The sequence below is a fragment of the Eretmochelys imbricata genome, chromosome 8 (assembly GCF_965152235.1).
Source record: "Eretmochelys imbricata isolate rEreImb1 chromosome 8, rEreImb1.hap1, whole genome shotgun sequence".
NCBI lineage: Eukaryota > Metazoa > Chordata > Testudines > Cheloniidae > Eretmochelys > Eretmochelys imbricata.
In genome coordinates, this window is record NC_135579.1 from 90,133,155 (window position 1) to 90,156,425 (window position 23,271).

At 41.0% G+C, this 23,271-nt stretch overlaps 2 protein-coding genes across 8 annotated transcripts in view; one reads left to right on the plus strand and one right to left on the minus strand.

The window, feature by feature from the left end:
• The window catches only part of JAK1 (Janus kinase 1), a 105,161-nt gene extending 84,911 nt beyond the window's left edge, over positions 1–20,250 (plus strand). For all 3 annotated transcript variants that reach the window (XM_077825216.1, XM_077825217.1, XM_077825218.1), the window contains 15 exons: positions 457–646; positions 3,352–3,458; positions 5,763–5,909; positions 6,684–6,771; positions 7,361–7,488; positions 8,058–8,193; positions 8,619–8,770; positions 12,600–12,750; positions 13,654–13,748; positions 14,295–14,487; positions 15,166–15,290; positions 16,200–16,372; positions 17,028–17,145; positions 17,660–17,770; positions 18,650–20,250. In XM_077825216.1, the coding sequence (XP_077681342.1) occupies positions 457–646; positions 3,352–3,458; positions 5,763–5,909; positions 6,684–6,771; positions 7,361–7,488; positions 8,058–8,193; positions 8,619–8,770; positions 12,600–12,750; positions 13,654–13,748; positions 14,295–14,487; positions 15,166–15,290; positions 16,200–16,372; positions 17,028–17,145; positions 17,660–17,770; positions 18,650–18,751 (2,016 nt within the window). In that variant the 3' untranslated portion in view covers positions 18,752–20,250. The remainder of the gene's footprint in view (positions 1–456; positions 647–3,351; positions 3,459–5,762; positions 5,910–6,683; positions 6,772–7,360; positions 7,489–8,057; positions 8,194–8,618; positions 8,771–12,599; positions 12,751–13,653; positions 13,749–14,294; positions 14,488–15,165; positions 15,291–16,199; positions 16,373–17,027; positions 17,146–17,659; positions 17,771–18,649) is intronic.
• A 164-nt stretch (positions 20,251–20,414) lies between these two features.
• Positions 20,415–23,271, minus strand: part of RAVER2 (ribonucleoprotein, PTB binding 2) — a 60,236-nt gene continuing 57,379 nt past the window's right edge. For all 5 annotated transcript variants that reach the window (XM_077825222.1, XM_077825221.1, XM_077825219.1 and 2 more), the window contains one exon: positions 20,415–22,763. In XM_077825222.1, coding sequence (XP_077681348.1) covers positions 22,632–22,763 — 132 coding nt within the window. In that variant the 3' untranslated portion in view covers positions 20,415–22,631. The remainder of the gene's footprint in view (positions 22,764–23,271) is intronic.

A 23,271-nucleotide genomic window follows, 5' to 3' on the forward strand; every position in this document is an offset into this window, starting at 1 on the left:
ATTGAAAATGTACTCCCAGGATATGGACTGCAACTGGAGAACTAATTCAGGTTTGAGGTTTAAAAGGGCTTTTCCCCTCAGCATCTGGAACAGTCTATCCTGCATTATAGCAAGTCGAACCATCATTTGTGCATTTAAAGTTATTTTAGGAAAGATTTATATTTTGAGACATAAGTCCAAATTCTGCTGCCCTTAATTGACACTATTAGGAATTTTACTCCATTAAGGACTGGGGAAATTGGACCCATTATATTTTTAGTATATGCCACTTTAAAAGCAGAGGCTTTAAGTTGGCATGGGTAGATTTATGGTGCTAAATTGGTCCCTGGTTTAATTTCACTGGCTTCTTTGGGCTCTCATCAGGGATGAATTTGGCCCCAGATGTGCTTGTCAGCTCCTGTGACCTATTGTTTCATTTTTCTGATTAACATTTTGCCTTTTTTTCCCCTAAAATAGCAAAGGTTAAATGAGTCGATCCAGTACAAGAACTTCCAGATCGAGGTGACAAAAGACGGTTGCTTCCTTCATGGCTCAAATAAGTTTTTCCCATCTTTAAAAGAACTAATGGATCACTTAAAGGGACAGACGCTTAGAACGGACAACATAAGCTTTACACTGAAGAGATGCTGCCAGCCAAAACCAAAAGGTAGCGACTCTCTCTTCAGACTTTGTTCTAGAGAAGCTGAAGGCATTTCTGATCACAGAGGGACTTTGCATTTTGTTCTGTTTTTAAATTAATTTTTGACAGATTTAAAAATAAATTTAAAAATATCCTACTTGTTTCAGGGGGGAAAAGCCGTTTTTAATAAAAAAGACTAAGTACTTCATAGTACTGCAAGTACGATGAACAAATTATTTTTTGAGAACTGTGTGATCTCAGCACAGGATGCTCAAGGGCTGTTGCTAATTGCTAGCATAATTTGTGCACAGTTTTAAAAGTAAGTAGCACATTGCCTTCAGCACGTAAATAACCAGCCCTGTAGTATCAACAGTAGAATACTAATTTTAATATAGCTCTTAGAGGTTTTTAGAAAAAATCTCACACATGACTCATAATGAGTCATGTGTTTAAATACCTCTTAATATTGTAAAATGTAAGCAGTAATCATTTACTGGCTTCCCCCACCCCCAACAAAAGACACATGCACCAAGCAGGGGTGCTGCCATCCACTGTGTTCTTTGTTCTACCAAAGAAAGCATGCAGGGCGGAATGTCATGTTTACAACTTTTTTTTAAAATATCACTTGCTCTTGAGGTCAAGTGTTTAATAATAAATAATAATAATAATAATAATTAAAAGAGAGAAACAAAGGGGTTGATCCTGAAGCCATTACTCAGATAGAACACACTTTGAAGTCATTGGGAATTTTGTCTGAGCAAGGACTTCAGACTTTGCTTTAAAATTGGTTATGGGAGTAGAACGGAACTTTGCGCAGTGTGTTGTGAATTTCATTAAAGTCACTTTATAAAAAGTGTACAAATTACTTGTAGCTGAACTTTTTGAAAGAGGAAGGATGTGGTGTGGTCCTGTTGCTCAGATAAAGGTTTCCTGTTAGAATAAGGGGAATAACTGAGATAAAGTAGTTACCTTTTTAGTTTGTGAAAAGTTTAGACAAATATAATTTGTACATATGAGAGGCATGTTGCCATGCTTATGTAACAACATTGACAGTGCTTCAGAAACTAAAGCCAGGGGTGGCCAACCTGAGCCTGAGAAGGAGTCAGAATTTACCAATGTGCTTTGCCGAAGAGCTACAGTAATACGTCAGCAGCTCCCTTCCCTGCCCCGCTCACAGCGCCTCCCACCCACCAGCGGTCCTGCTGATCAGCACCTCCCCCTCCATCCCCACACTTCCTGATCAGCTGTTTTGTGACATGCCGGAGGCTGGGGGGTGGAGCAAGGGCATGAAGGCTATGGGGAGGGGGCGGGAAGGGGTGGCGTGGGGGCAGGGCCTGTGCAGAGCCAGGGGTTGAGCAGTGAGCACCCCCCGGCACATTGGAAAGTTGGCGCCTGTAGCTACAGCCCCAGAGTCGGTGCCTGTGCAAGGAGCCGCATAGTCACTTCTGAAGAGCCGCAGGTGGCTCCGGAGCCACAGCCTGGCCACCCCTGAACTAAAGTAACAATATTAATTGTCTGGAGCACTGAGGGATTAATGCAATTACACTTTAAACAGCCTAAATTCTTGAGATACTTTCTGCAGTTGTAGTAATTATAATATTATAGGAGGGTAAACTTGTATCTCCTGCTCACCCAAGACCCCCACTGACTTCATCAGAATTGCATCTGTTTAAGTGGGTGTAAATTTGTCTTTGGACCTTGATGGGGACTCTTGTTGCAAGGTCCTGAAGGTTCACTGTTCTGTTTCTACCCTTCCAGTTTGCCTTTTTAAAAATAAAAAAAAAAATCTGAGGTTTGTAAAGAAATTTTGGTGTGAAATGAAAAGAATTTTTCAGTCTTAGCTCTGTATAACCTTCCTAAGGTATTATAAGTATGAAGAGTCATAATCTTGAGAGACATGTTCTACTCCCTGTAATGGCAAAGAGAAAGGACACACATGCATCTGAAGCCCAAACAGTGTTTTGTACTTGCATACCTTTAACTAACTGCTGCTGTAGCACGCAAGACAACCAAATATGTATGTGCAATTTATGGATCGGATTGTAGATTTTCTCTGTACAGATACACAAGGGAGGGTGAGGATGCACTGAGCCTTTATTCTGAGCCCCTCCACCCACTTCCAAGGTGAAGTGATAGTTTTTGCACTCTGGGCACTGGGACTGCTAGCACCCCCTGAAGTGCAAGCAATTCTGATTGGAAAGGAGAAGGGCTTTCTTACCATCTCCACACAGGCCAGCTGATCTGGCTGCCCTCAGAATGGTGTGCAGGTTATACCCACTTGATGGGTGGCCCAGAGGGCATGCAGGGAGCACCAGGAAACCCTGTGTACATTGCTTTCCAGCACTCTGCTTGAGGCATTGTGGAGTTGCAGTAACCCCAAAGCAGGCCAGTGCTTAAGAGGTGCGTTTGTGTCCTGTATATTTTTCAGTGCGGTAAGTACTGGCAATTTTTGTGGTGCTGTACAGAGCACCACTCGCTAATGTTACAATGGGGAGATTAAAAAATGGGTGTTTTATTGGATTTTCTTCCAAATGATAGTTAGATGCTAGGAGAAGTTATCTGACCAGATAATCACATTTTATGGTTTTTCCCTTAAACTATCTTGGAATATTAGCTTGCAGTTAGCGTATGGAAGATAAAACTCCATTATTGGATGAACTATTAGAAGTAAGGAGTTGCTAATTTATGATTAAAAAATCAACTACAGCAAAGTGTGTTTTCTCTCTTTCCAGAAATCTCTAACTTGTTAGTGGCAACAAAGAAAGGCCAGGAATGGCATCCGGTTTGCCCTCTAGGTCAATTGAGTTTTCATCGAATTCTTAAAGAAGAAGTTAAGCAGGTAAGTAGCTGCTGAATATCAATTTGCTTTGCTGATCTTTTCAATTGCCTAGTATAACCAAACGAGAACGAACAGCCTTCATAACATGAAATCTCAACAATGATAGTCTCCCCTCCCCCAAAAGAGGCTTTAAAAAAATCATTATTACTTTAAAAGAGCTATTAAGCCACCCAATGTGAACTCAAGTGTTTTAGCAATGATGGGTTATATGCACTTGCATAGCAGGAAGGAAGTACCCCATGTACATGTTTTTCCATCAGGAAGGAAAAACACATTTCCTAGGCTGGTTTTGGGAATCTTAATTTTATCACCCATACACCCTAACCCACTTTGTTTTGTAAAGGTCTTATATTTTTAAAGGCTTGATTCAGTAGAGAAAAACTTTACTGAAGACTGAGATCTTGCCCAGTAGGAAATGAGGAACCTAAGTGATTTAGGAGCTTAAGTCCCCCTTTTCAGAAGTGACTGAGGGATTTAGGAGCATATGTCTGTCTGAAAGTCAATGGGATTTAAGTGACTATAAAGCTATGTCTATACTACCAAAAAAACCCTGCAGCAGCAAGTGTCAGAGCTTGGGTCAACAAATACAGTAACTCCTCACTTAATGTTGTAGTTACGGTCCTGAAAAATTCTACTTTAAGTGAAACGATGTTAAGCGAATCCAAATTTCCCATAAGAATTAATGTAAATAGCAGGAGTTAGGTTTCAGGGAAAGTTTTTTCGCCAGACAAAAGACTATATTTTATATATATACACGCGCACGCACACACACATACAGTATAAGTTTTTAAACAAATAATTTAATACTGTACACAGCAATGATGATTGTGAAGCTTGGTTGAGGTGATGAAGTCAGAGGGTGGAAGAGGGTGGGATATTTCCCAGGAAATGCCTTACTGCTAAACGATGAACTAGCACTCAGCTGAGCCCTCAAGAATTTACACATTGTTAATGTAGCCTGACACTCTACAAGGCAGCACAAATGGAGGGAGGGGAGACAGCATGGCAGAGAGAGACTGAGACACACACCCTGTGTGTGAAAGAGATAGAGGTGCATTGCCCCTTTAAGTACGCTGACGCCTCTCTAAGTACATTGCCCTTTTAAGTAGATCAGCAAGTAGAGACAGCAGCTCCTGCCAGCAAGCTCCCTCCGTCCTGAGCCCTGTGTGTCGTCCCCCCCTCCCCGACTGCTCTGTGAGATGGGGGGCAGGAGCGGGGGACATGCTGACATTAGCACCACTCTTCTCTTTTTCTTTCTCCCCCTCCCCCCCACGCACAGCAAGCAGGAGGCTCCTGGGAGTAGCTCCAAGGCAGAGGGCAGGAGCAGCACATGGCAGTGTGGGGAGGGACAGCTGAACTGCCTGGCAATTGATAGCCTGCAGGGCAGCTGCCGCACAGGGAACTTAGGGGAGCTGATAGGGTGCTGCCGGTCCACCCTGGTTCCAAGCCCCACCAACTAGCTCCAACGGGCTGCTCTTTCTGCAAGCAGTGGACAAAGCAAATGGCTGCCAAACAACGTTATAAGGGAGCATTGCGCAACTTTAAATGAGCATGTTCCCTAATTGATCAGCAATGTAACAACATTAACCAGGACAACGTTAAGTGAGGAGTTACTGTAGCAGTGTAGTTGTTCCTGCCTGGACTCCCGCTGGAGAAGGAACATCTGCAGTGCTGTTTGTAGCCATATATTTGGGCTCACGGTGTTTGCGCTCTGTTGACCTGGGCTCTGAGACTCACTTCTTTATATATATAGGTTAATAATCAGCACATACATACATACTCCCTGCAAAAGAACCAAGGAGAATCCTCTGTTAATTTGAGGGGAAATGTCATTTGTTTTTTCTAATATCCCTGACAGTGAGTTCCATTGAAATACTACTTGCTGTAATTTTTTTGGTAACACTTTAAAGTAACACATCAATGTCATCCTGTTGTAAATAAGAGGCCAGTCATCATTAATTCATTTGACATTCATTCTAATAACATTAAATCATGCTGGACTTGTTTGGTATTAATGTAACTCTACTATCTGACATCCTATTAATACTAAATGAGTTCAGCATGATAAAAAATACCATTTTCAGAGAATACCAAAAGGAGAAATAATGAGCTGGCACTTACTGTAAAATGTTACTAGTTTCTCTTTGGTGATAGACTGCTGATGGTGAAATATGAAAATTACTAAAGCAAGTGGAATAGGGAATTTTGAGTGGTTGCAAGGACTTGTATTAAGTATTTTTGTAGCTCTACACCGGTTTCTTTGATGCCTTGTTTTGAAAATGCCGGTTATACATTATGTTTTAGGATGAACACCTTGGAAGAGGAACAAGAACACAGATTTACTCTGGGATTCTTAATTATAAGGAAGATGAGACTGAAGGGTACCAGGATGAAAAAGAGAAGAAAGTCCTCCTCAAAGTCTTGGACCCCAGTCATAGAGACATTTCTTTGGCAAGTTCTTTCTCTTTTCAGTTCATAGTATACAAACAAGTAGCCAATGCCACCTTATTCATGTTCAGATGTTCATTATTTAAATAACATTAGTTTTCATACAAAACTGAGGAAGTTGAAAAGTTAAGGCTAGCATTTTGCATGCAAGATGCTACCTAACATTCCCTGGCAATACTCATGCACCTGACAAGATCAATCTAACTTAGTCAGGAGTCAGTTTTTTCAGATGAGTCACAAATCCAGGCCCTGATCCCACATGCAAGTAACTTCTGAAGTCAGCAGTCCCTGAGTTCAGTGGGCTATACACAGGGATAAGCACTTGTTGTAACTACTAGATTACGCCCTGGTCCTGCATGCAGTAGGCTTGGAGTCAGGATGCTAGAGTCTATCAGTACCTCTGACACTGATACACCATATAGCCGCATGTAAGTCACTTAACCTCTCTGTGCCTCAGTTTACTCCTTGTGAAGAGGAGCTGCTACTATACAGGAGGATGGCGAGGCTTAATGTTGATAAGATGCTTTGAAAACCTTGGCTAAAGAGTTGGCATGGTATATAAAGTTTAAACAACAGCACTTCTATTGCACCTTCTCTGCAGTGGTGTTTATGTAGCACTTTAATGTGTTGTTGATCCTGCATGTAACAGGAGTCACATTGGTCTTTCCTGAACTTTATAATATTGTTATGTCACATTCAGTTGTTTCCTTACATGCCTTACTTTAGGATAGCCACTGAAATGCTGGTATTTACTTTTACTATTTCACTTTCTAACAGGCGTTTTTTGAGACAGCAAGCATGATGAGGCAAATTTCCCACAAACACATCGTCTTCCTTCACGGGGTCTGTGTTCGCGATGTAGAAAGTGAGTTCATTTAAAATTTGTCAATGTGGCTCTTACGAAGTGAAGACATAAGCCGTTAAGGGAAGGGTAGGTCTTTTTGTTCAGCGCCTAGCACAACAGGTCCTAGTCCATGACTGCAAGCCTGAGGTGCTACTGCAGTACAAATAATAAATAATCAAAGTGGTGGTAGAATTGGAATGAGGAGCCTTTCCTTCAGCTGTGTGTCATATCAGAGTTTCCCCTCCTAATGCCACTTATCTTCAGACAGTGTTTATAAGAATGGTTTCCTTGGGTCAGGAGACCAGGCAAGGTATTGACTTCCCACTCGTTGGAGTTTTGCCTTCCAGTAGAGGTTACCTCCCAGGTCAGGGTTGAGGAGGGGGCCAGTGCATATACTGTACCTATTATGTGGCCAGTGGAACCCTTTGTTAATCTGGATCCTTCATAAGCAGTGAATTCACTTCTGATTTAAAGCATTAGTACAGACACAGTGGTATGGTGCAGATGCGCCAAAAATGTAGCTCTCCATGAAAGACCCAGTTATGCCCTTTGGATTATTTCAGACATAATACTGTTGCTACATACTGAAGGCATGACTCTATTTTTGTAGATATCATGGTTGAAGAGTTTGTTGAATTTGGGCCACTGGATCTCTTTATGCACCGGAAAAGTGATGTTCTCACAACTCCTTGGAAATTCAAAGTAGCCAAACAGCTGGCAAGTGCATTAAGCTACTTGGTAAGTAGGCAGCATGCTAGTGCGGAAAAGTACTGCCTGTAGGGTTTTTTTGGTCTAAATCGCAAAATTAGTGTGCAATAGCTGCCAGTGAAAATCCTTTTTCTGGGTATTGTTCAATAGAACACACAGGAACATCTGTGGTCTGGGGTGGGGTGGAAGTCAGACCTCCTTGTTGATTTTATTATATTATTTCAAATAATGTCCAAGGCTCCTAGAGTAGCAGATGGGTGCCTATTTAATGTCAAATCTAATACAGTGCCCATCTCTGCCATTGTATGACTTCAGGCAAGTCACTTAATGCCGCTGTCCTTCATTTACATCCCTTATGAAAGAGGGATGATGATTCTTGCCCATTTTTATATAGTGCATTGAGATCTGTGGGTGAAAGTGGCATATAAGTGTGCAGTCCCGTCCCCCCCCCGCCCCTCCGCTCCAGGAGCATTTCTCCCAAGCTACTTGTTGGAGCTCAGACTGGATACTTTACATCTCTCTCTTGAGCTATGTAAGCAAAGGTATTTGCATCGCATGGCTGCATCATTGTATTTATTGTAACCCTCTTTTAAATACAGGAGGATAAAGAGTTAGTACATGGAAATGTGTGCACGAAAAACATTTTATTAGCAAGAGAGGGAATTGACCATGAATATGGTCCTTTCATTAAACTGAGTGACCCAGGAATTCCAATAATGGTGCTATCCAGACAAGGTACCGTATAAAATCAGATTATTCATTTTACTGCGGTTGGGAAGGAAGAGAGAAAATGTTGTTTTACCAGATAGTTCCTTCCGGTTGACAGCCTGGTATCTCTCTCTTCCATTCTGTACAGCTTTGAGTTATAGTTTTGTGGATACACATAATAAAGTGGTATGTTGCTTACATTCAGTGTATTTGGTTACCTTTGTCATTCTGTGCGCACACACACACATACAAGATGTAAAAAAGCAACATTGGGTTTAATGAGCTAATGTAAGAGGAACCCCAGTTTTATGAAGGGCTCAGGGCACATCCGATACGTGTAACTAGTTATTTGTTAAATTGCTGTAGTGCAATAGAATGCTGAATAACTTGGCAGTTTTTCTAGCCCTTAGTTGATATTAACTCCAGATCATGTAAACTGTCTTTTATCTAAGAATGTGTCGAACGAATCCCTTGGATTGCACCTGAATGTGTTGAAGATTCAAAAAATTTAAGTGTTGCAGCAGACAAGTGGAGTTTTGGCACAACACTGTGGGAAATCTGCTATAATGGAGAAGCACCCCTGAAAGATAAGACATTAGCAGAGGTAAAAGTCTGTTTCATAAGTCTTACCTTGCTGTGTGAAATGCATCATCTTTGGCACTTATTGTTTCCATACTAGACTTGATAGTAGTTTAATATTTTCTGTTCAACCAGCTATTTAAATCCCATGTGAAAATTCAGTACAGGTGGGTTTGCTAAGGAGGATGCTGCTGCTTAGAATACTGCAGGTCTGAACTAGGAATTGGGCTTTGCCTGACAACAAAGATAAATAACTAATGCTTGACTACTGACCCTGTGTCAGCTTTTTGAGGGTGGGATTTCTTAACCCAGTGTAATAAGTGATTAGCACTAATGCAGGAGCTTTTGAGGCACCTGCACCAAAGGGTTGCACATATGACATTTAAATCACACTATGTATCCCAAAGCACTTGACAAAGATTCAGTGAAATTTAGTTACCTCTGGAGGGCAAGATCCAGCCAGCACACTGAATGAGTGGGAGAAAAGGGCATCTAGCCAGCACCAGCAGAGGAAAGTACTGCACTGACAGTGCCGGATGGAAAGCCCTCCCTCCATTCTGATTTTCACAGGTTTCATTTATTTGCTAACTGTTCCCTTAAACCACTCCCAAGACACTCACACACACCCAAAAAAAAGACCACTTATGATCAATAGACTGTCACCTCTGTGTCTGGATGTTATTGGACTAACTCAGCTTATTTTCTGACTAGATGACTGCAGTTCGTAGCTCTTAGAATCACTGACTCTCCCATGTTAATTAAGACACAGCCCCCCTCATTACTCCTAGCCATTCATCCGTGCAGTCTCAGAGCGCTTCCAATAACACTGGCTTCCTGTAGTCTGAAACATTCACATAGGTAGACATAGGTAGACAGGATTCCCTTCCCAAAACAATGCCATGCTGGGCTCTCTTAAGAACATAAGAATGGCCATACTGGGTCAGACCAAAGGTCCATCCAGCCCAGTATCCTGTCTACTGACAGTGGCCAATGCCAGATGCCCCAGACGGAGTGAACCTAACAGGTAATAATCAAGTGATCTCTCTCCTGCCGTCCATCTCCACCCTCTGACAAACGAAGGTTAGGGACACCATTCCTTATCCATCTTGGCTAATAGCCAATAATGGACTTAACCTCCATGAATTTATACAGTTCTCTTTTAAACCCTGTTGTTGTCCTAGCCTTCACAACCTCCTCAGGCAAGGAGTTCCACAGGTTGACTGTGCACTGAGTGCAGAAGAACTTCCTTTTATTTGTTTTAAACCTGCTGCCCTTTAATTTCATTTGGTTGCCCCTAGTTCTTATATTATAGGAACAAGTAAATAACTTTTTCTTACTCACTTTCTCCACACCACACATGATTTTATAGCCCTCTATCATATCCCCCCTTAGTCTCCTCTTTTCCAAGCTGAAAAGTCCTAGCCTCTTTAATCTCTCCTCATATGGGACCCATTCCAAACCCTTAATCATTTTAGTTGCCCTTTTCTGAACCTTTTCTAATGCCAGTATATCTTTTTTGAGATGAGGGGACCACATCTGTATGCAGTATTCAAGATGTGGGCGTACCATGGATTTATAGAAGGGCAATAAAATATTCTCCGTCTTATTCTCTATCCCTTTTTTAACGATTCCTAACATCCCGTTTGCTTTTTTGACTGCTGCTGCACACTGTGTGGTCATCTTCAGAGAACTATCCACGATGATTCCAAGATCTTTCTCCTGATTTGTTGTAGCTAAATTAGCCCTCATCATACTGTATGTATAGTTGGGGTTATTTTTTCCAATGTGCATTACTTCACATTTATCCACATTAAATTTCATTTGCCATTTTGTTGCCCAATCACTTAGTTTTGTGAGATCTTTTTGAAGTTCTTCACAGTCTACTTTGGTCTTAACTATCTGGAGCAGTTTAGTATCATCTGCAAACTTTTCCACCTCACTGTTTACCCCTTCTCCCGATCACTTTTGAATAGGATTGGTCCTAGGACTGACCCTTGGGGAACACCACTAGTTACCCCTCTCCATTCTGAAAATTTACCATTTATTCCTACCCTTTGTTCCCTGTCTTTTAACCAGTTCTCCATCCATTAAAGGATCTTCCCTCTTATCCCATGACAACTTAATTTACATAAGAGCCTTTGGTGAGGGATCTTGTCAAAGGCTTTCTGGAAATCTAAGTACACTATGTCCACTAGATCCCCCTTGTCCACATGTTTGTTGACTCCCTCAAAGAACTCTAATAGATTAGTAAGACATGATCTCCCTTTACAGAAACCATGTTGACTTTTGCCCAACAATTTATGTTCTTCTATGTGTCTGACAATTTTATTCTTTAGTTGAAACAATAGTAATTTGCCTGGTACTGATGTTAGCCTTACCGGTCTGTAATTGCCAGGATCACTTCTAGAGCCCTTCTTAAATATTGGCGTTACATTAGCTATCTTCCAGTCATTGGGTACAGAAGCTGATTTAAAGGACAGGTTACAAACCATAGTTAATAGTTCCGCAATTTCACATTTGAGTTCTTTCAGAACTCTTGGTGAATGCCATCTGGTCCTGGTGACATGTTTTTTGTTAAGTTTCTCAGTTAATTCCAAAACCTCCTCCAGTGTCACTTCAATCTGTGACAATGCCTCAGATTTGTCACCTACAAAAGGGTTGGGAATCTCCCTGACATCCTCAGCCATGAAGACTGAAGCAAAGAATTCATTTAGTTTCTCTGCGATGACTTCATCGTCTTGAAGTGCTCCTTTTGTATCTCGATCATCCAGGGCCCCCACTGGTTGTTTAGCAGGCTTCCTGTTTCTGATGTACTTAAAAAACATTTTGTTATTACCTTTTGAGTTTTTGGCTAGCTGTTCTTCAAACTCCTTTTTGGCTTTTCTTATTACGTTTTTACATTTAATTTGGCAGTGTTTATGCTCCTCTCTATTTACCTCACTAGGATTTGACTTCCACTTTTTAAAAGATGCCGTTTTATCTTTCACTGCTTCTTTTACATGGTTGTTAAGCCACAGTGGCTCTTTTTTAGTTATTTCATCGCATCCTCTCTTTCATGCTGGGATTTCTCCTTTCTTTCTTCCATCCTCCCCCAGTGCCTGGCTGACCCACTCCCTACTTCCTTTCCCCATTCCTCCCTGTCAGATGTTAAGACCTGTCGCACCCTCTGCCCTGCCCCCTTCCTCTCCTGCAAGCCTGGGACTCCCACATCCTTCTCTGTTGCACTAATATTCTTTAATCAAACCAAAGCCATGTTCTCCCTCACCACTGCTGGGATCCCTGCAGCTAAGATTCCATTTGGGATTCTTCTCCCTTGAAGTTCTGCTCTTCTAAATAAGAGGCTCTTCAGTTTCTAGCCTGCACAACAACTACTAAACTGTTGAAGGAACGTATCTGGGTCCCTTAGCCACTGCCTGAGAGGAACAGGTAGCTCAGCAGAAGAGCTGAGCTACTGAAAGGAATTTGCTGCCCTGACAACAGCGTGTTCCACCATCCTCCTTTCCCCTCCCTAAAATGCACCTTCTAACCAATACATCATGGGGGCAGCAAATCCTTAAGTTCCTAGACAACGCTTTTTGTGAGGGATGCAGTGGCAAAAAGGAGATATACACCAAACCCTTCTCAGAAATGGCTGCTCTGAGCTATCCCAGACTATACAGAAACTAGTCTCCCCTGGAAGGAGACACCTGTGCAGAGTTTCTGGTGAAAAGGAACTGTTTTGTGGAAGCTGGGGTGGGAGAAAGATCAAAGTCAGATTTGTAATGGAAAGTGTCTAACGATAGCTCTGGAGTTAAAGTATGTGTCTGTAATATAAGGTCTACAATCCATGCTGGGTTTTCTGTCTTGTTGTACAGAAGGAGAGGTTCTACGAAGGGCACTTCATGTTGGTAACACCATCCTGCAAGGAACTAGCTGATCTGATGAAGCAGTGTATGCACTATGATCCCAATCAGAGACCATTTTTCAGAGCAATTATGAGAGACATCAATAAAGTGGAAGAACAAAGTAAGAAATTATTTTGCTTCTTAGTTTGCTATTAAAGGAAGGTTGATTTATTTAGCTAAGTTGGGATACTTTAGTGTAACTTCATGTACTAGCAAAGATTTACCATGACAACACATACTGGTAGCAGAAATTCTATGTGTAAAACTGTTGAGGGTGTGAGTTTTATATCATTGAAACAATGGGAATAAAACATGTCTATGGGTATGTGGAAAGACTATGTAATTTCTATGTTGCGTGTGGGTTAAGTCAAGCTGAGCTGAAATAATTGCAGCCAGTTTTGATATTGTGTATGTCAAGCTATGTGGGCCCATGGCTATGGCTAGAGTCTAGAGGCTATGGCTATAGTCATTTGGGAATCTTAATCAGGGCACAGTTGTAAGTACAGAAAACTGTGGATCTGATCCAGGTTGCTAAAGGGCATCATGTTTTCAAAGGAAACTTGACGTTACTTTGGACTTCTCTGCCCCCAATACTGAATAAGCCACTTACTTAGTCCTTATTCTGTTAATTAGCACTTTTCATGTTCCAAGTGCTCTGTCAAACACTGAACAACTAATCCTTATTTCATCTCTGGAAGGGAGATGTGGGGCTACCCAAAATACTCATCCCCTTTTGTAGATGGGGCAACTAAGTCTAAATCTGAATCTTGGAGAAGAACTCACAAGGACCCAGCAGCTTAGCAGAGCTAGGCATTGAGACAAGCAGCAGAGCAGGAGGTGGGCAAACAATCAGTGAGGGGAGGGAGGAATCTTCTAGCATTCAGCAAGGAGGAGGGAAGAAGTGTGCACGGCGAACAGGGACAGACTTGAGTCAGGAGCTTTGGATATGAGTAAAACCTAAGGAATAAGGGGACTCTGGGACCCTGTCGAACTTGGACTGTGTTGATGCTGTTTTCCATATTAGATCCTGATATTATCTCTGAGAAGAAGCCTTTCGCAGAGGTCGATCCCACTCTCTTTGAAAAACGATTTTTGAAAAGAATCCGAGATTTGGGGGAGGTAAGTAGAGTGGCGTGTTTAGGCTGTGACATGAAGAAGCAGACATGACTGAGCCTTCTCTCACTGACACTGCTCCCTGGCAGCATGGCTCCTTTGGGCGCCCCCGCTGCCTGCCAACCAAGGAATTCTCTCAGTGCAGAGGAGTCTTTGTGGAAGAAGAGGTGGTGTGCACTTTTAAGCAAATTGCTTGGAGGGCTGCTGGAGGAGTGGGGAAGGGGATGATTTACAGGTGCCTCCACTGCACAGAGACAGGGATAGCGTGGGTACAGGCATCTAGGCTAACCCCTTCAGGATAAAAAGGACAGAGCCAAACATGGAAGGTGCACTCCACACACGGATTTGGGGCAAAATCTAGCCCAGGGTGATCAGAATTCACTGGTAATATGTTACCCAGAGGAGCAGCATCACCAGTCTGTCTCTTTTTGATGTACCCTTTCTGTAGCATGATGAGAAAAACTGAATTGTAAATGCCTGAAGTATTGCACTAAGCATTATCTGGCTAGTGATCACAGTCCAAAATGGTTTCCTTTTTTCTTTTAAAATTAGGGTCACTTTGGCAAGGTTGAACTCTGCAGGTACGATCCAGAGGGTGATAATACAGGAGAGCAGGTGGCAGTAAAGTCCCTGAAACCTGAGAGTGGTGGGAATCATATCGCTGATCTGAAGAAAGAAATCGAAATCTTGAGGAATCTTTATCACGAAAACATTGTGAAATACAAGGGAATTTGCATAGAAGATGGTAAATTTTCAAGTAGAAGAAGATTAAAAATATAAGATTTTTCCTTCTAAGGTTCAGCATAAAAACTTACTCTGGATATGAACTTAGATTTTTTTCTTCTTGGTGTAGGAGTTAAAATCTCTCTGAAGTTTCTCCCCTTCCCTTTTTATGCACTTAGAACTTTAAAGTGGCCACACTGGCTGCCCCCTCACAAAAAATGTGTGTGTAGACAATTAACTATGGCTCAATTACAATCCCGTGGTAAATAGAGCATTTATTAAGGAAGCACAGACATAATCATAACTGTTCCTCATATCAAAGCAATTGTGGTGCCCATAAGGTCATATTTACATTAAATCCTTTGTGTGGCTCTGTCTCATTAAACATGTCTGCATTCTTCAGCTGTCACCATGATCGCTATTTTAACATGTCAGTATTTGGTTGGGAGCCACAGTTATCTGCCTTGTGAAGTAGGATCTCTGTCTTCTTACCCATTCATGCAGCACCCAGCACCACGGATGTTGCTGACACTGATTGGAGCCTTGGGGGCAATACAGCCATGAATATAAATACTTCCAAGTATAGGAAAAAACCCCAGTATGTTAGATGCCACTAAGGTGGTAACTGTTGAGCAAGCATGGGAGGATGAATGTTGGAGTTAAAGCTATGGTGAAATGAGCATTCTTACTGTGTTTGCAGGAGGAAGTGGGATTAAACTCATAATGGAGTTTCTTCCTTCTGGGAGCCTAAAGGAATATCTCCCACGAAATAAGAGCAAAATCACTCTGAAACATCAGCTAAGATATGCAGTTCAGATCTGCAAGGTAAGCCTGGAAATGGAGTCTTTCAGCAGCACAATGTCTGTTTAATTTGTAAGTACTTGAAAAGGGGGGAGGGGGAGTGGTGTACATGGACAAGGTCCCTGCTCCTAGGGGGTTTGCATTACTTACGTCTCTTACCCTGTGTCCAGCAGCTGAAACCTAATGGGGATAGCGTAGTTACCAGTATGGAGAGCCGCTGCAGCGTGAGCTCATGGAAAACCAGTGGTTTTGAAGGAGGGAGGAAAGGGTGGTCGGCACGCAGAAAAGCTGGCGGCAGCTCCAGCAAAGAGGATGGGAGTGAAAAGTTGCTAAACGTACACGTGGCAGGACTAAAGGGAGCATTCAGGAGGGGGACCATGGGCAGAGCTCAGAAGAGCTGGAAACAAGAACCAAGCAGTAGGCAAGAGGAGAGCTGTGCTGGATCTCGGAAGCTAGGACAAGGAGTGTGCACTTGATACAGAAAATGAGGGAGCAAGTGGAATGATGTCACAACAGCAGGAGTGGAAGAGTGTGTTAGGAACGTGAGGAGGGGAGGTGACAGCCAGGCTGTGAGCGTGGGAGAACGGTGGAGTAGGCTGGGGGATTAGATACCATTTTAAATGCATCTAAATTTGAAATCAGTGGGTCTTTGTGGAATAGATGCTGGAAAGACAGCTAGGTGTGAGACTGAGCAGAGGCCAGAAAAGCAGATCAGGCCACCCAAGGGCAGAGTTTAGAAGGAGCAGCAGCTGAGGACAGACTGACAAAATGGAGGAGAGGGGAGAAAAAAGAGCCACGAGTAGAGATGATGGTGTGAATAGTGAGTGAGGTAGAAGAGAAGCTGGGGAGCTGATTTGTGAAAGGAGGTGGGGAAAGCAACATGGACCTGAACACTTGGGGCGTTAGTGTAACCAGCTTTTTCTCCCTCTTCAGGGAATGGATTATTTGGGCTCTCGTCAGTATGTTCACCGGGATTTAGCAGCAAGAAATGTCCTTGTTGAAAGTGAGAACAGAGTGAAGATTGGGGACTTTGGCCTCACCAAAGTAATTGAAACCAATAAGGAGTACTACACGGTCAAAGACGATCTCGACAGTCCTGTGTTTTGGTAATGGGATACTACAACTCAGCTTCATTAAATAGTCTGTGTAATGTAGTCATTTAACCTGCTCCAGGAGACGAATGCTTTCTGGAACTGTTTTTCTGTTTCGATAAGTCATGTTTTCCAAAGTTAACTAAACCACACACACAAATTCCATATTGCCATCTACCCCTCTTATATTGAATGATTACCCTTTATATTTCTTTTTAATATCTTATTTGGCTTATATGGCAGAAGCTGGGAATGGGCGACGGGATGGATCACTTGATGATTACCTGTTCTGTTCATTCCCTCTGAAGCACCTGGCATTGGCCTCTGCTGGAAGACAGGATACTGGGCTAGAAGGACCTTTGGTCTGACCCAGTATGGCCGTTCTTATTCTGATGTGCTGCATAAGGGTTTTGACCTGGATGGTATATTTTGGTTGCTTGTGTAGCAGCTCAAGCCTTGTGACAAGAGAGAGGAGCTCAGTGGGTGTGTGTGTATAATTCCTTTTATATACTCACATGTTCCTGTATTCCACACAAATGATACTGTAGACAACTTATTTTAAATGCATGCGGGTTAAGCCATCAATTTCACCTTTTACAACAGGAGTGTATGTATTGAGTGATTTGGGCAGCACTTACTGAAATTTAACAGTGCCATGTTACGTCCGTAGGTATGCTCCAGAATGTCTGCTTCAGAGCAAGTTTTACATTGCTTCAGATGTCTGGTCATTTGGCGTGACGCTGTACGAACTACTGACGTACTGTGATGCAGAGTCTAGTCCAATGGCGGTGAGTGGTTGTGAAAGGAAATGTTACTTCAACATCAGCGACTGAATTGTAATTCAGCACTAATTCTGCCCATAAATATCTTTTGAAAAACAGCAATGTGAGCTTTGTTGAAAAAGACACATCTGAATCATTACCTTACAGCTTACTCAAAATCAGTGAAGAGGTAGAATGAATTTCTCTAGCTTATGGAAACAAAAGGTCCGGAGTGCTCTTTTCAAACATGGACTCTTGCATCTGGATGCTCAAACCATCATTTTTGCTTAAGAACAAATTTGAGTATCTACACGCGGGTGTTCGGTGTCTCATTAAGGAAGCCATGTTTAAAAAATTGTGCTGCTTGTACTCTCATGATGGGATGGGAAAGAAATGAGAATACTGCATGCTATGGTATGAATACGGGTTTATAATTAGTCTTCATTTTGAGATTAAGTATTTCTCATGTCAAGTTCAACTGTTATGATTTCATTTGGCAAGAATTATAAATAAAGATCCACGTGGCTTTTCCTTGTTACAGGAGTTTTTGAAAATGATTGGCCCAACTCAAGGCCAGATGACAGTAACGCGGCTTGTACGTGTATTAGGAGAAGGAAAACGCTTGCCTCGGCCACCAAACTCCCCAGAAGAGGTATAAACTAGATTGATAGCCAAATGTATACAAGCAAACTTTTCTTCTCAAATTTTCTGAAGCATTATGTTTAAAAAAATTTTCCTAATGAGATTCCCAAGTCTGACACCTCCACAGAAACAAAAATCTCTTTAAGGTCTGAGTCCCGTCTAATTCGTTATATAGTCCTTTGATTTCTGAAGTATAGAGCCGGTGCATGTGTACCACACTGAGGCTGTGTTCATAGAAGGTTGGGGTTAGAAGGGACCTCAGAAGGTCATCTAGTCCAACCCCCTGCTTGAAGCAGGACCAATCCCCAATTTTTGGCCCAGATCCCTAGATGGCCTCTTCAAGGATTGAACTCACAACCCTGGGTAGACACCCCATTCACCAGAGGACTCTACCACTTGTGCTAAGGGACAGCTCCTTTTCCTTTTAAGGCGCTGGTGATTAGTTCCTGAGCCAACTCCCACGGAAGTCGTTTGGATGCTTCCTATTGATTTTAGTGGGAGGTGGATCAGGCTTTTAGTCACTTGGCCCGAGGCACCTGTGATCCCATTCACTAAGCTGATGTTACACTCTAATACTTTACGGCTCACTCGTTATGTACAGCAAAGAGCCTGTAATGCTGTAAGTAAAGGTGGTGGTGTTGTTTCTCCCTATTCTCATAACTAATGGGCCTGACACTCTCTCTTACCCCAGATGGACCAATACCTTTGATTTAAAAATGTAATGGAAGCTCACTTTGGCTCAGATCATCAGGTAGTGTAAATCCACATGGCTCTGTTGCCTTTAGTGGAGCTATTCCGGTTCACAGCAGCTGAGGAGCTGGCCCTTTATTGAGAAAATGAACAGTCTACCAGTAATTCACCCTTTAAAATTTTTTTTTCTCGTTGCTAGGTGGACCAGCTGATGAGGAAATGTTGGATATACAATCCAGCTGACCGGACGACCTTTCAAAATCTTATTCAAGGATTTGAAGCACTTATAAATAAATTATAATTAGCATTTTTGTATGGTCAGTGCTTTAAATGTATGTCAGATATAAATACCCAGGTCCTTTTACTTTAACTACTGTAGTCTGGCTATGCTAATACGTGTTTAAGGGTTTGCTTTTCCAGTGGTTTCCTTTTTTGGGGATCAAAATATTTAAATTCCCTAGCAGAAAATCTTTAAGCACTTTGCTCTTGTTAGAGTATTACTGATTAGAAAAGGTTCATTGATCAACCCATCCATCACTTAGATTATACTGAACTAACCCAAATTGGAAAGAACTGTGTCAAGAAAGGGAATTTATGATGGCCCCCAGTGCACGTCAACAGATGAAGCACATTAAACAAGTGTTCTGCAACTAGCATGATTTTCCTGAATAACTAACTCAGAAGATTGAGCAGAACTTTCCATGGCAATTTAAACTGCTTTTCAAATAGGAAATTAATTTTTAGGAAAGTGGTAAGGAGATTTTTAAAAAAAGTGGACTGGGCAAAAAAGGCCATCTTTAGCTGCATATATACACATGTAAATATTCCAAAAAGACCATTTACCAACTTTTATGATTTTGCATTTCATTGCAGAAACCCAGTTTCTTACTACAGCTTTTTTTACTTTTATTAAAACAAAACAAAAAAACCCCTAAGCTAAGTACTTTACACCATTTTTATAGTTACAATTACAGTTATTCTATGATATGTAGGAGAGCTGCAGCATGGGGACACAAGGAAGGGAAATTAAAAATCTTATTTTCTTAACAAACACCCCAAAATGTGTAGGTCAGGCCATTACTGTAATGAGCCACGGGAAGCACTCTCTCAACTGCATTCTCCATTGATGTGTAGGTTATCTTTGACGTACAAGAATGAAGGACTGTAAAGTTTAAAGTTAGAGTAATATTTTTGCGGATTGATTGTGCCATCACAATGAGGATTTTCCTGGAAGCTATTTTTTTTGGGCCAGATATTTTTCTGTCCTGCACTCCATTGCATTTATTAACACCTGTTTAAAAAAACATGAGGAACAAAAATTAAATGAGTATTCTTATTGCATTAGAAACAGATTTTGGATCCCAATTTGGTATGCAGACTGCCAAATTATGCAATTATCATATATACAATTAACCAGACTGGGTCTGCTTGAGTTCTATGACCATAAACAGATTTTGAAGTTGAATCAAGGGTACTGAAGTCATAACATGTGAATTGGGCAAGCTTTTATTGATGGTAGATTATTCAAACTAGCATCCTTTTGCTGATCCTCTCCCTGGAATTTAGGCAATATTGTCTCCCCCAAACCTGGATTATTAAAATGCTTAGAGGGCACATTTATTTAGTGTCAGCAATAACTGAAAAATGTCTTTACACATTAAAGTATTACTGAACCCCAAACAGGTAGGATTCATTTTTACAGTATTATCTTTTATTTCTGTACTTTACTTATGAACCTGAGTAGAATCTATATGCACTTTGTTACTCTTTATACAAATTAATAAAGATTTTTTTTCTTCACTTGTGTGTGTTAATTATAAATTACACTGTGTAAAGCTTTACTTTTTTAGGGAAGATAAATTTGAAACTTTGCTATCGCACACTTGTGTAAAATGATACATTACAATGGCTTCCACTGAGTGAGAGTAGGCTGGAGATTTTGTCCTTTCACACAAATTCCACTGTAAATGGAGCAGTAATTTATTTTGTTGAAAAGGGTAACAGTTTTGAAAAGTTGCAGATACAATAGTTTAAACAAAATACTACAGGTGAATTTGACACCAATCAATACATATGAGAACGATTGGTTTTGTTAGATTATACATATCAAATACATTGCTATTCTGCTGTCTTAAGGCGGACGTGCAGAGCATCTACGTAACAAAGCAACTGTGTTTTCTAAAACAGTCCTGACTGACCTACTGTGAAAAACTTTGAGTTTATTCAAGACGTTTAAAAAAAAATCAGTAAACTTTAAACATGGCTTAAAAGATAACCTGAGAATTCTATAAAGAGACTAAATTAAATTTACAGCCATTACATGGCTGGAGCACTACATACATCAATTACACGATTATTGCAGTTTAGTCAAAGATGGAAACATTGAGTTGCAAAGGGATTACAAGAAAGTTAATTCACATGGTCAGTTGCAAGTGTCTTATTCATAATTTAACTTATATAAATATTAGTAATGAAAACATGGATTTTTACCACTGCAGATACAAAAATGTTAAGGCGATTTGGTGATAGGACTTGGAGCTGGTAAATCAAATTTAAGATAAAGGAACAGTCAGAGAAAAAAAAGCTTTGGAAGTTTCTGAATGGACCTCTCAGCCCAGTGCACAAGTCAGGGAGAAAGAAAAGCACTAGGCAAAGGCAAAAGATTAGTTACTGTACTGCAAGAGAGGTAATTCCTTGGAGAAAATGACCCTCTATAAAAAAAAGAAAGGGCGGGGTAGCAGGAACGAGAAAGTGGGAAATGTTCATGGTGACAGAAGGAGTCTACAATGAAAAACTTTTGAAAGGAGGGGTTCAAAAGGGATGTGTGTGTGTGTGTATCTATATATACACACACACACACACACACACTAGGTGTAAATAATAAACCCAGGTGCCTCTGTGTTATATCATATACACCATACTCATAAATGCCAATGAGAGCTGAGTGAGTAGAGATTAGTCCGGTCTAAAGAGGACTATTTGATGCAAAAGAATACATAATAAAGGCCTACTCCTGCAGTCAATGGGAATCAAGGGCATTCAGACCTTTGGGCCCCAAATGACCAGTTGGGATAGCTGAAGCAAACTGTAAAAGTAAGTTTGACACCTGGAGCCAGAGTAGAGTGAAGGTTAAAAATAGGAAAGTGGGATTAACAAAACTAAACTAGGACAGGTGTAGTGGGGTTGGACAGCATTTCCTCCTCTACTGTCTGAACAACCCAGAAATTAGTGAAAACAAAATTGGCAGTTAAATTTTTAGCTTCTTTTTGAGCAACTTTTATACTGATCTGCTTAAAAGTGGTTGAAATTATTTTAGTTGGTTTTACTGTTCCTGCACATTGAATTTTCATCACCTAGTGGAGGGTGGCTTTTGCATTTTAGTTTTTGGGAGACACTCTCACACCAGTTCAAATCCAATACTTAGCAAGATCTAGTATTTTACAGATTTCAGAAGCAGAGTAGAGCAGAAACAAATTCATTCACAAAGAGTAAAATTGCACATAAAAATGATAACCACCTCTTGGGAAAGAATATTAATAGCTAAGGATACCTTTGTTCTAACTGGTGCCTCTGTACTCTAGATTGATGCTGGTAGGCTCACAATATAAGTAACTTTATTTTTAACAAAACATTTACTGTAAAGCTCAGGGGCTCTATGTTAATATATCTGGTGTCTCTCCAATGTTTTAGAGTAAGTTTTTTAAAATGTAAAGGCTGTAAGTGCAGAAGGCTCAACTCTGGAAAACATAAAACTGAAAAGCACACTTTTAAGAGTTTATAAAAAAATTATGATTAAGACAATCTCACCTTCCTCATCTAAGGGAAAAGTCTCCCTTGCCACTATTTTCATTGCTTTTGACTGACACATGATCGACAATCACCAAAGGAAACTTCTTTGTAGGTTTAAGACAATCATTGTCAATTCTGACAATTTACTGTAAGATCATGTATTAAGGGAGACACCATTGTATTATTTAACAAGGCAAATAATGAGTGAAAAATGTCCAACTAGTTGTCTTTATTGCTACATATAATTTATTTGGAAATTTTGCCTGAATTGTTCCTTTTAGGAATTTATCACCCTATATAAAGATGGATTGGTATGAAGTTAAGGCAGTAATAAATACAGAGGTACAAAAAGGTCATCTGTTGGCTTTAAGGCAGGATTGGTTGATTGGATCTCAGTAAACACGTTTTTTTTTAAGATAGCATTCTGCACCCTGAGTGTGCTGGCCATTATATTCAACTGGGCCAGCTTCTGGGGAAGAAATGAGGCGTGAAGAACTTCGCTTTTCACTTCTTACTGGTGCCACCTGTGCAAAAGAAGAAAGTGAGTGACAATCCAAACTGAGCGATCAGAGAAAACAGTATCATTTATGTTTATAAAGTGTTCCAAGTTGAGGTGTTTTATAGTACGCACGAACGACATTAGCTATTTAGTCTAGAAGTTCTAATCATTGTTACTAAGTGCTAATATCCCAGTCTATCCTGATTTCTTTCATTATTTTATTTGTATGCACCTCTCTCAGGATGTGGTCTCTTTGAAATTCAGCTCTGAAATGTGCTTTACAGATGCTGAAAAAAATGCAGTGCAGGGCTTGGGTGTGGAAATAATATTTCGGGCAACAGGTTACTCAATCATCTGATGCCAGGTTTCAGACAGGTCTCTGGGTGCTCAGGTACACTGTATTTCTTTAGTCCATGCCCAAGGAATGGTCTCTGACTGCCTTCTGTGGAATGTGCCATTAATACAAGCTTTGGAGCAAGCTGTCTAACATCAGCTGCACCTAGGAGTTTTTCTCCTATAACTAGAAAAAAGGA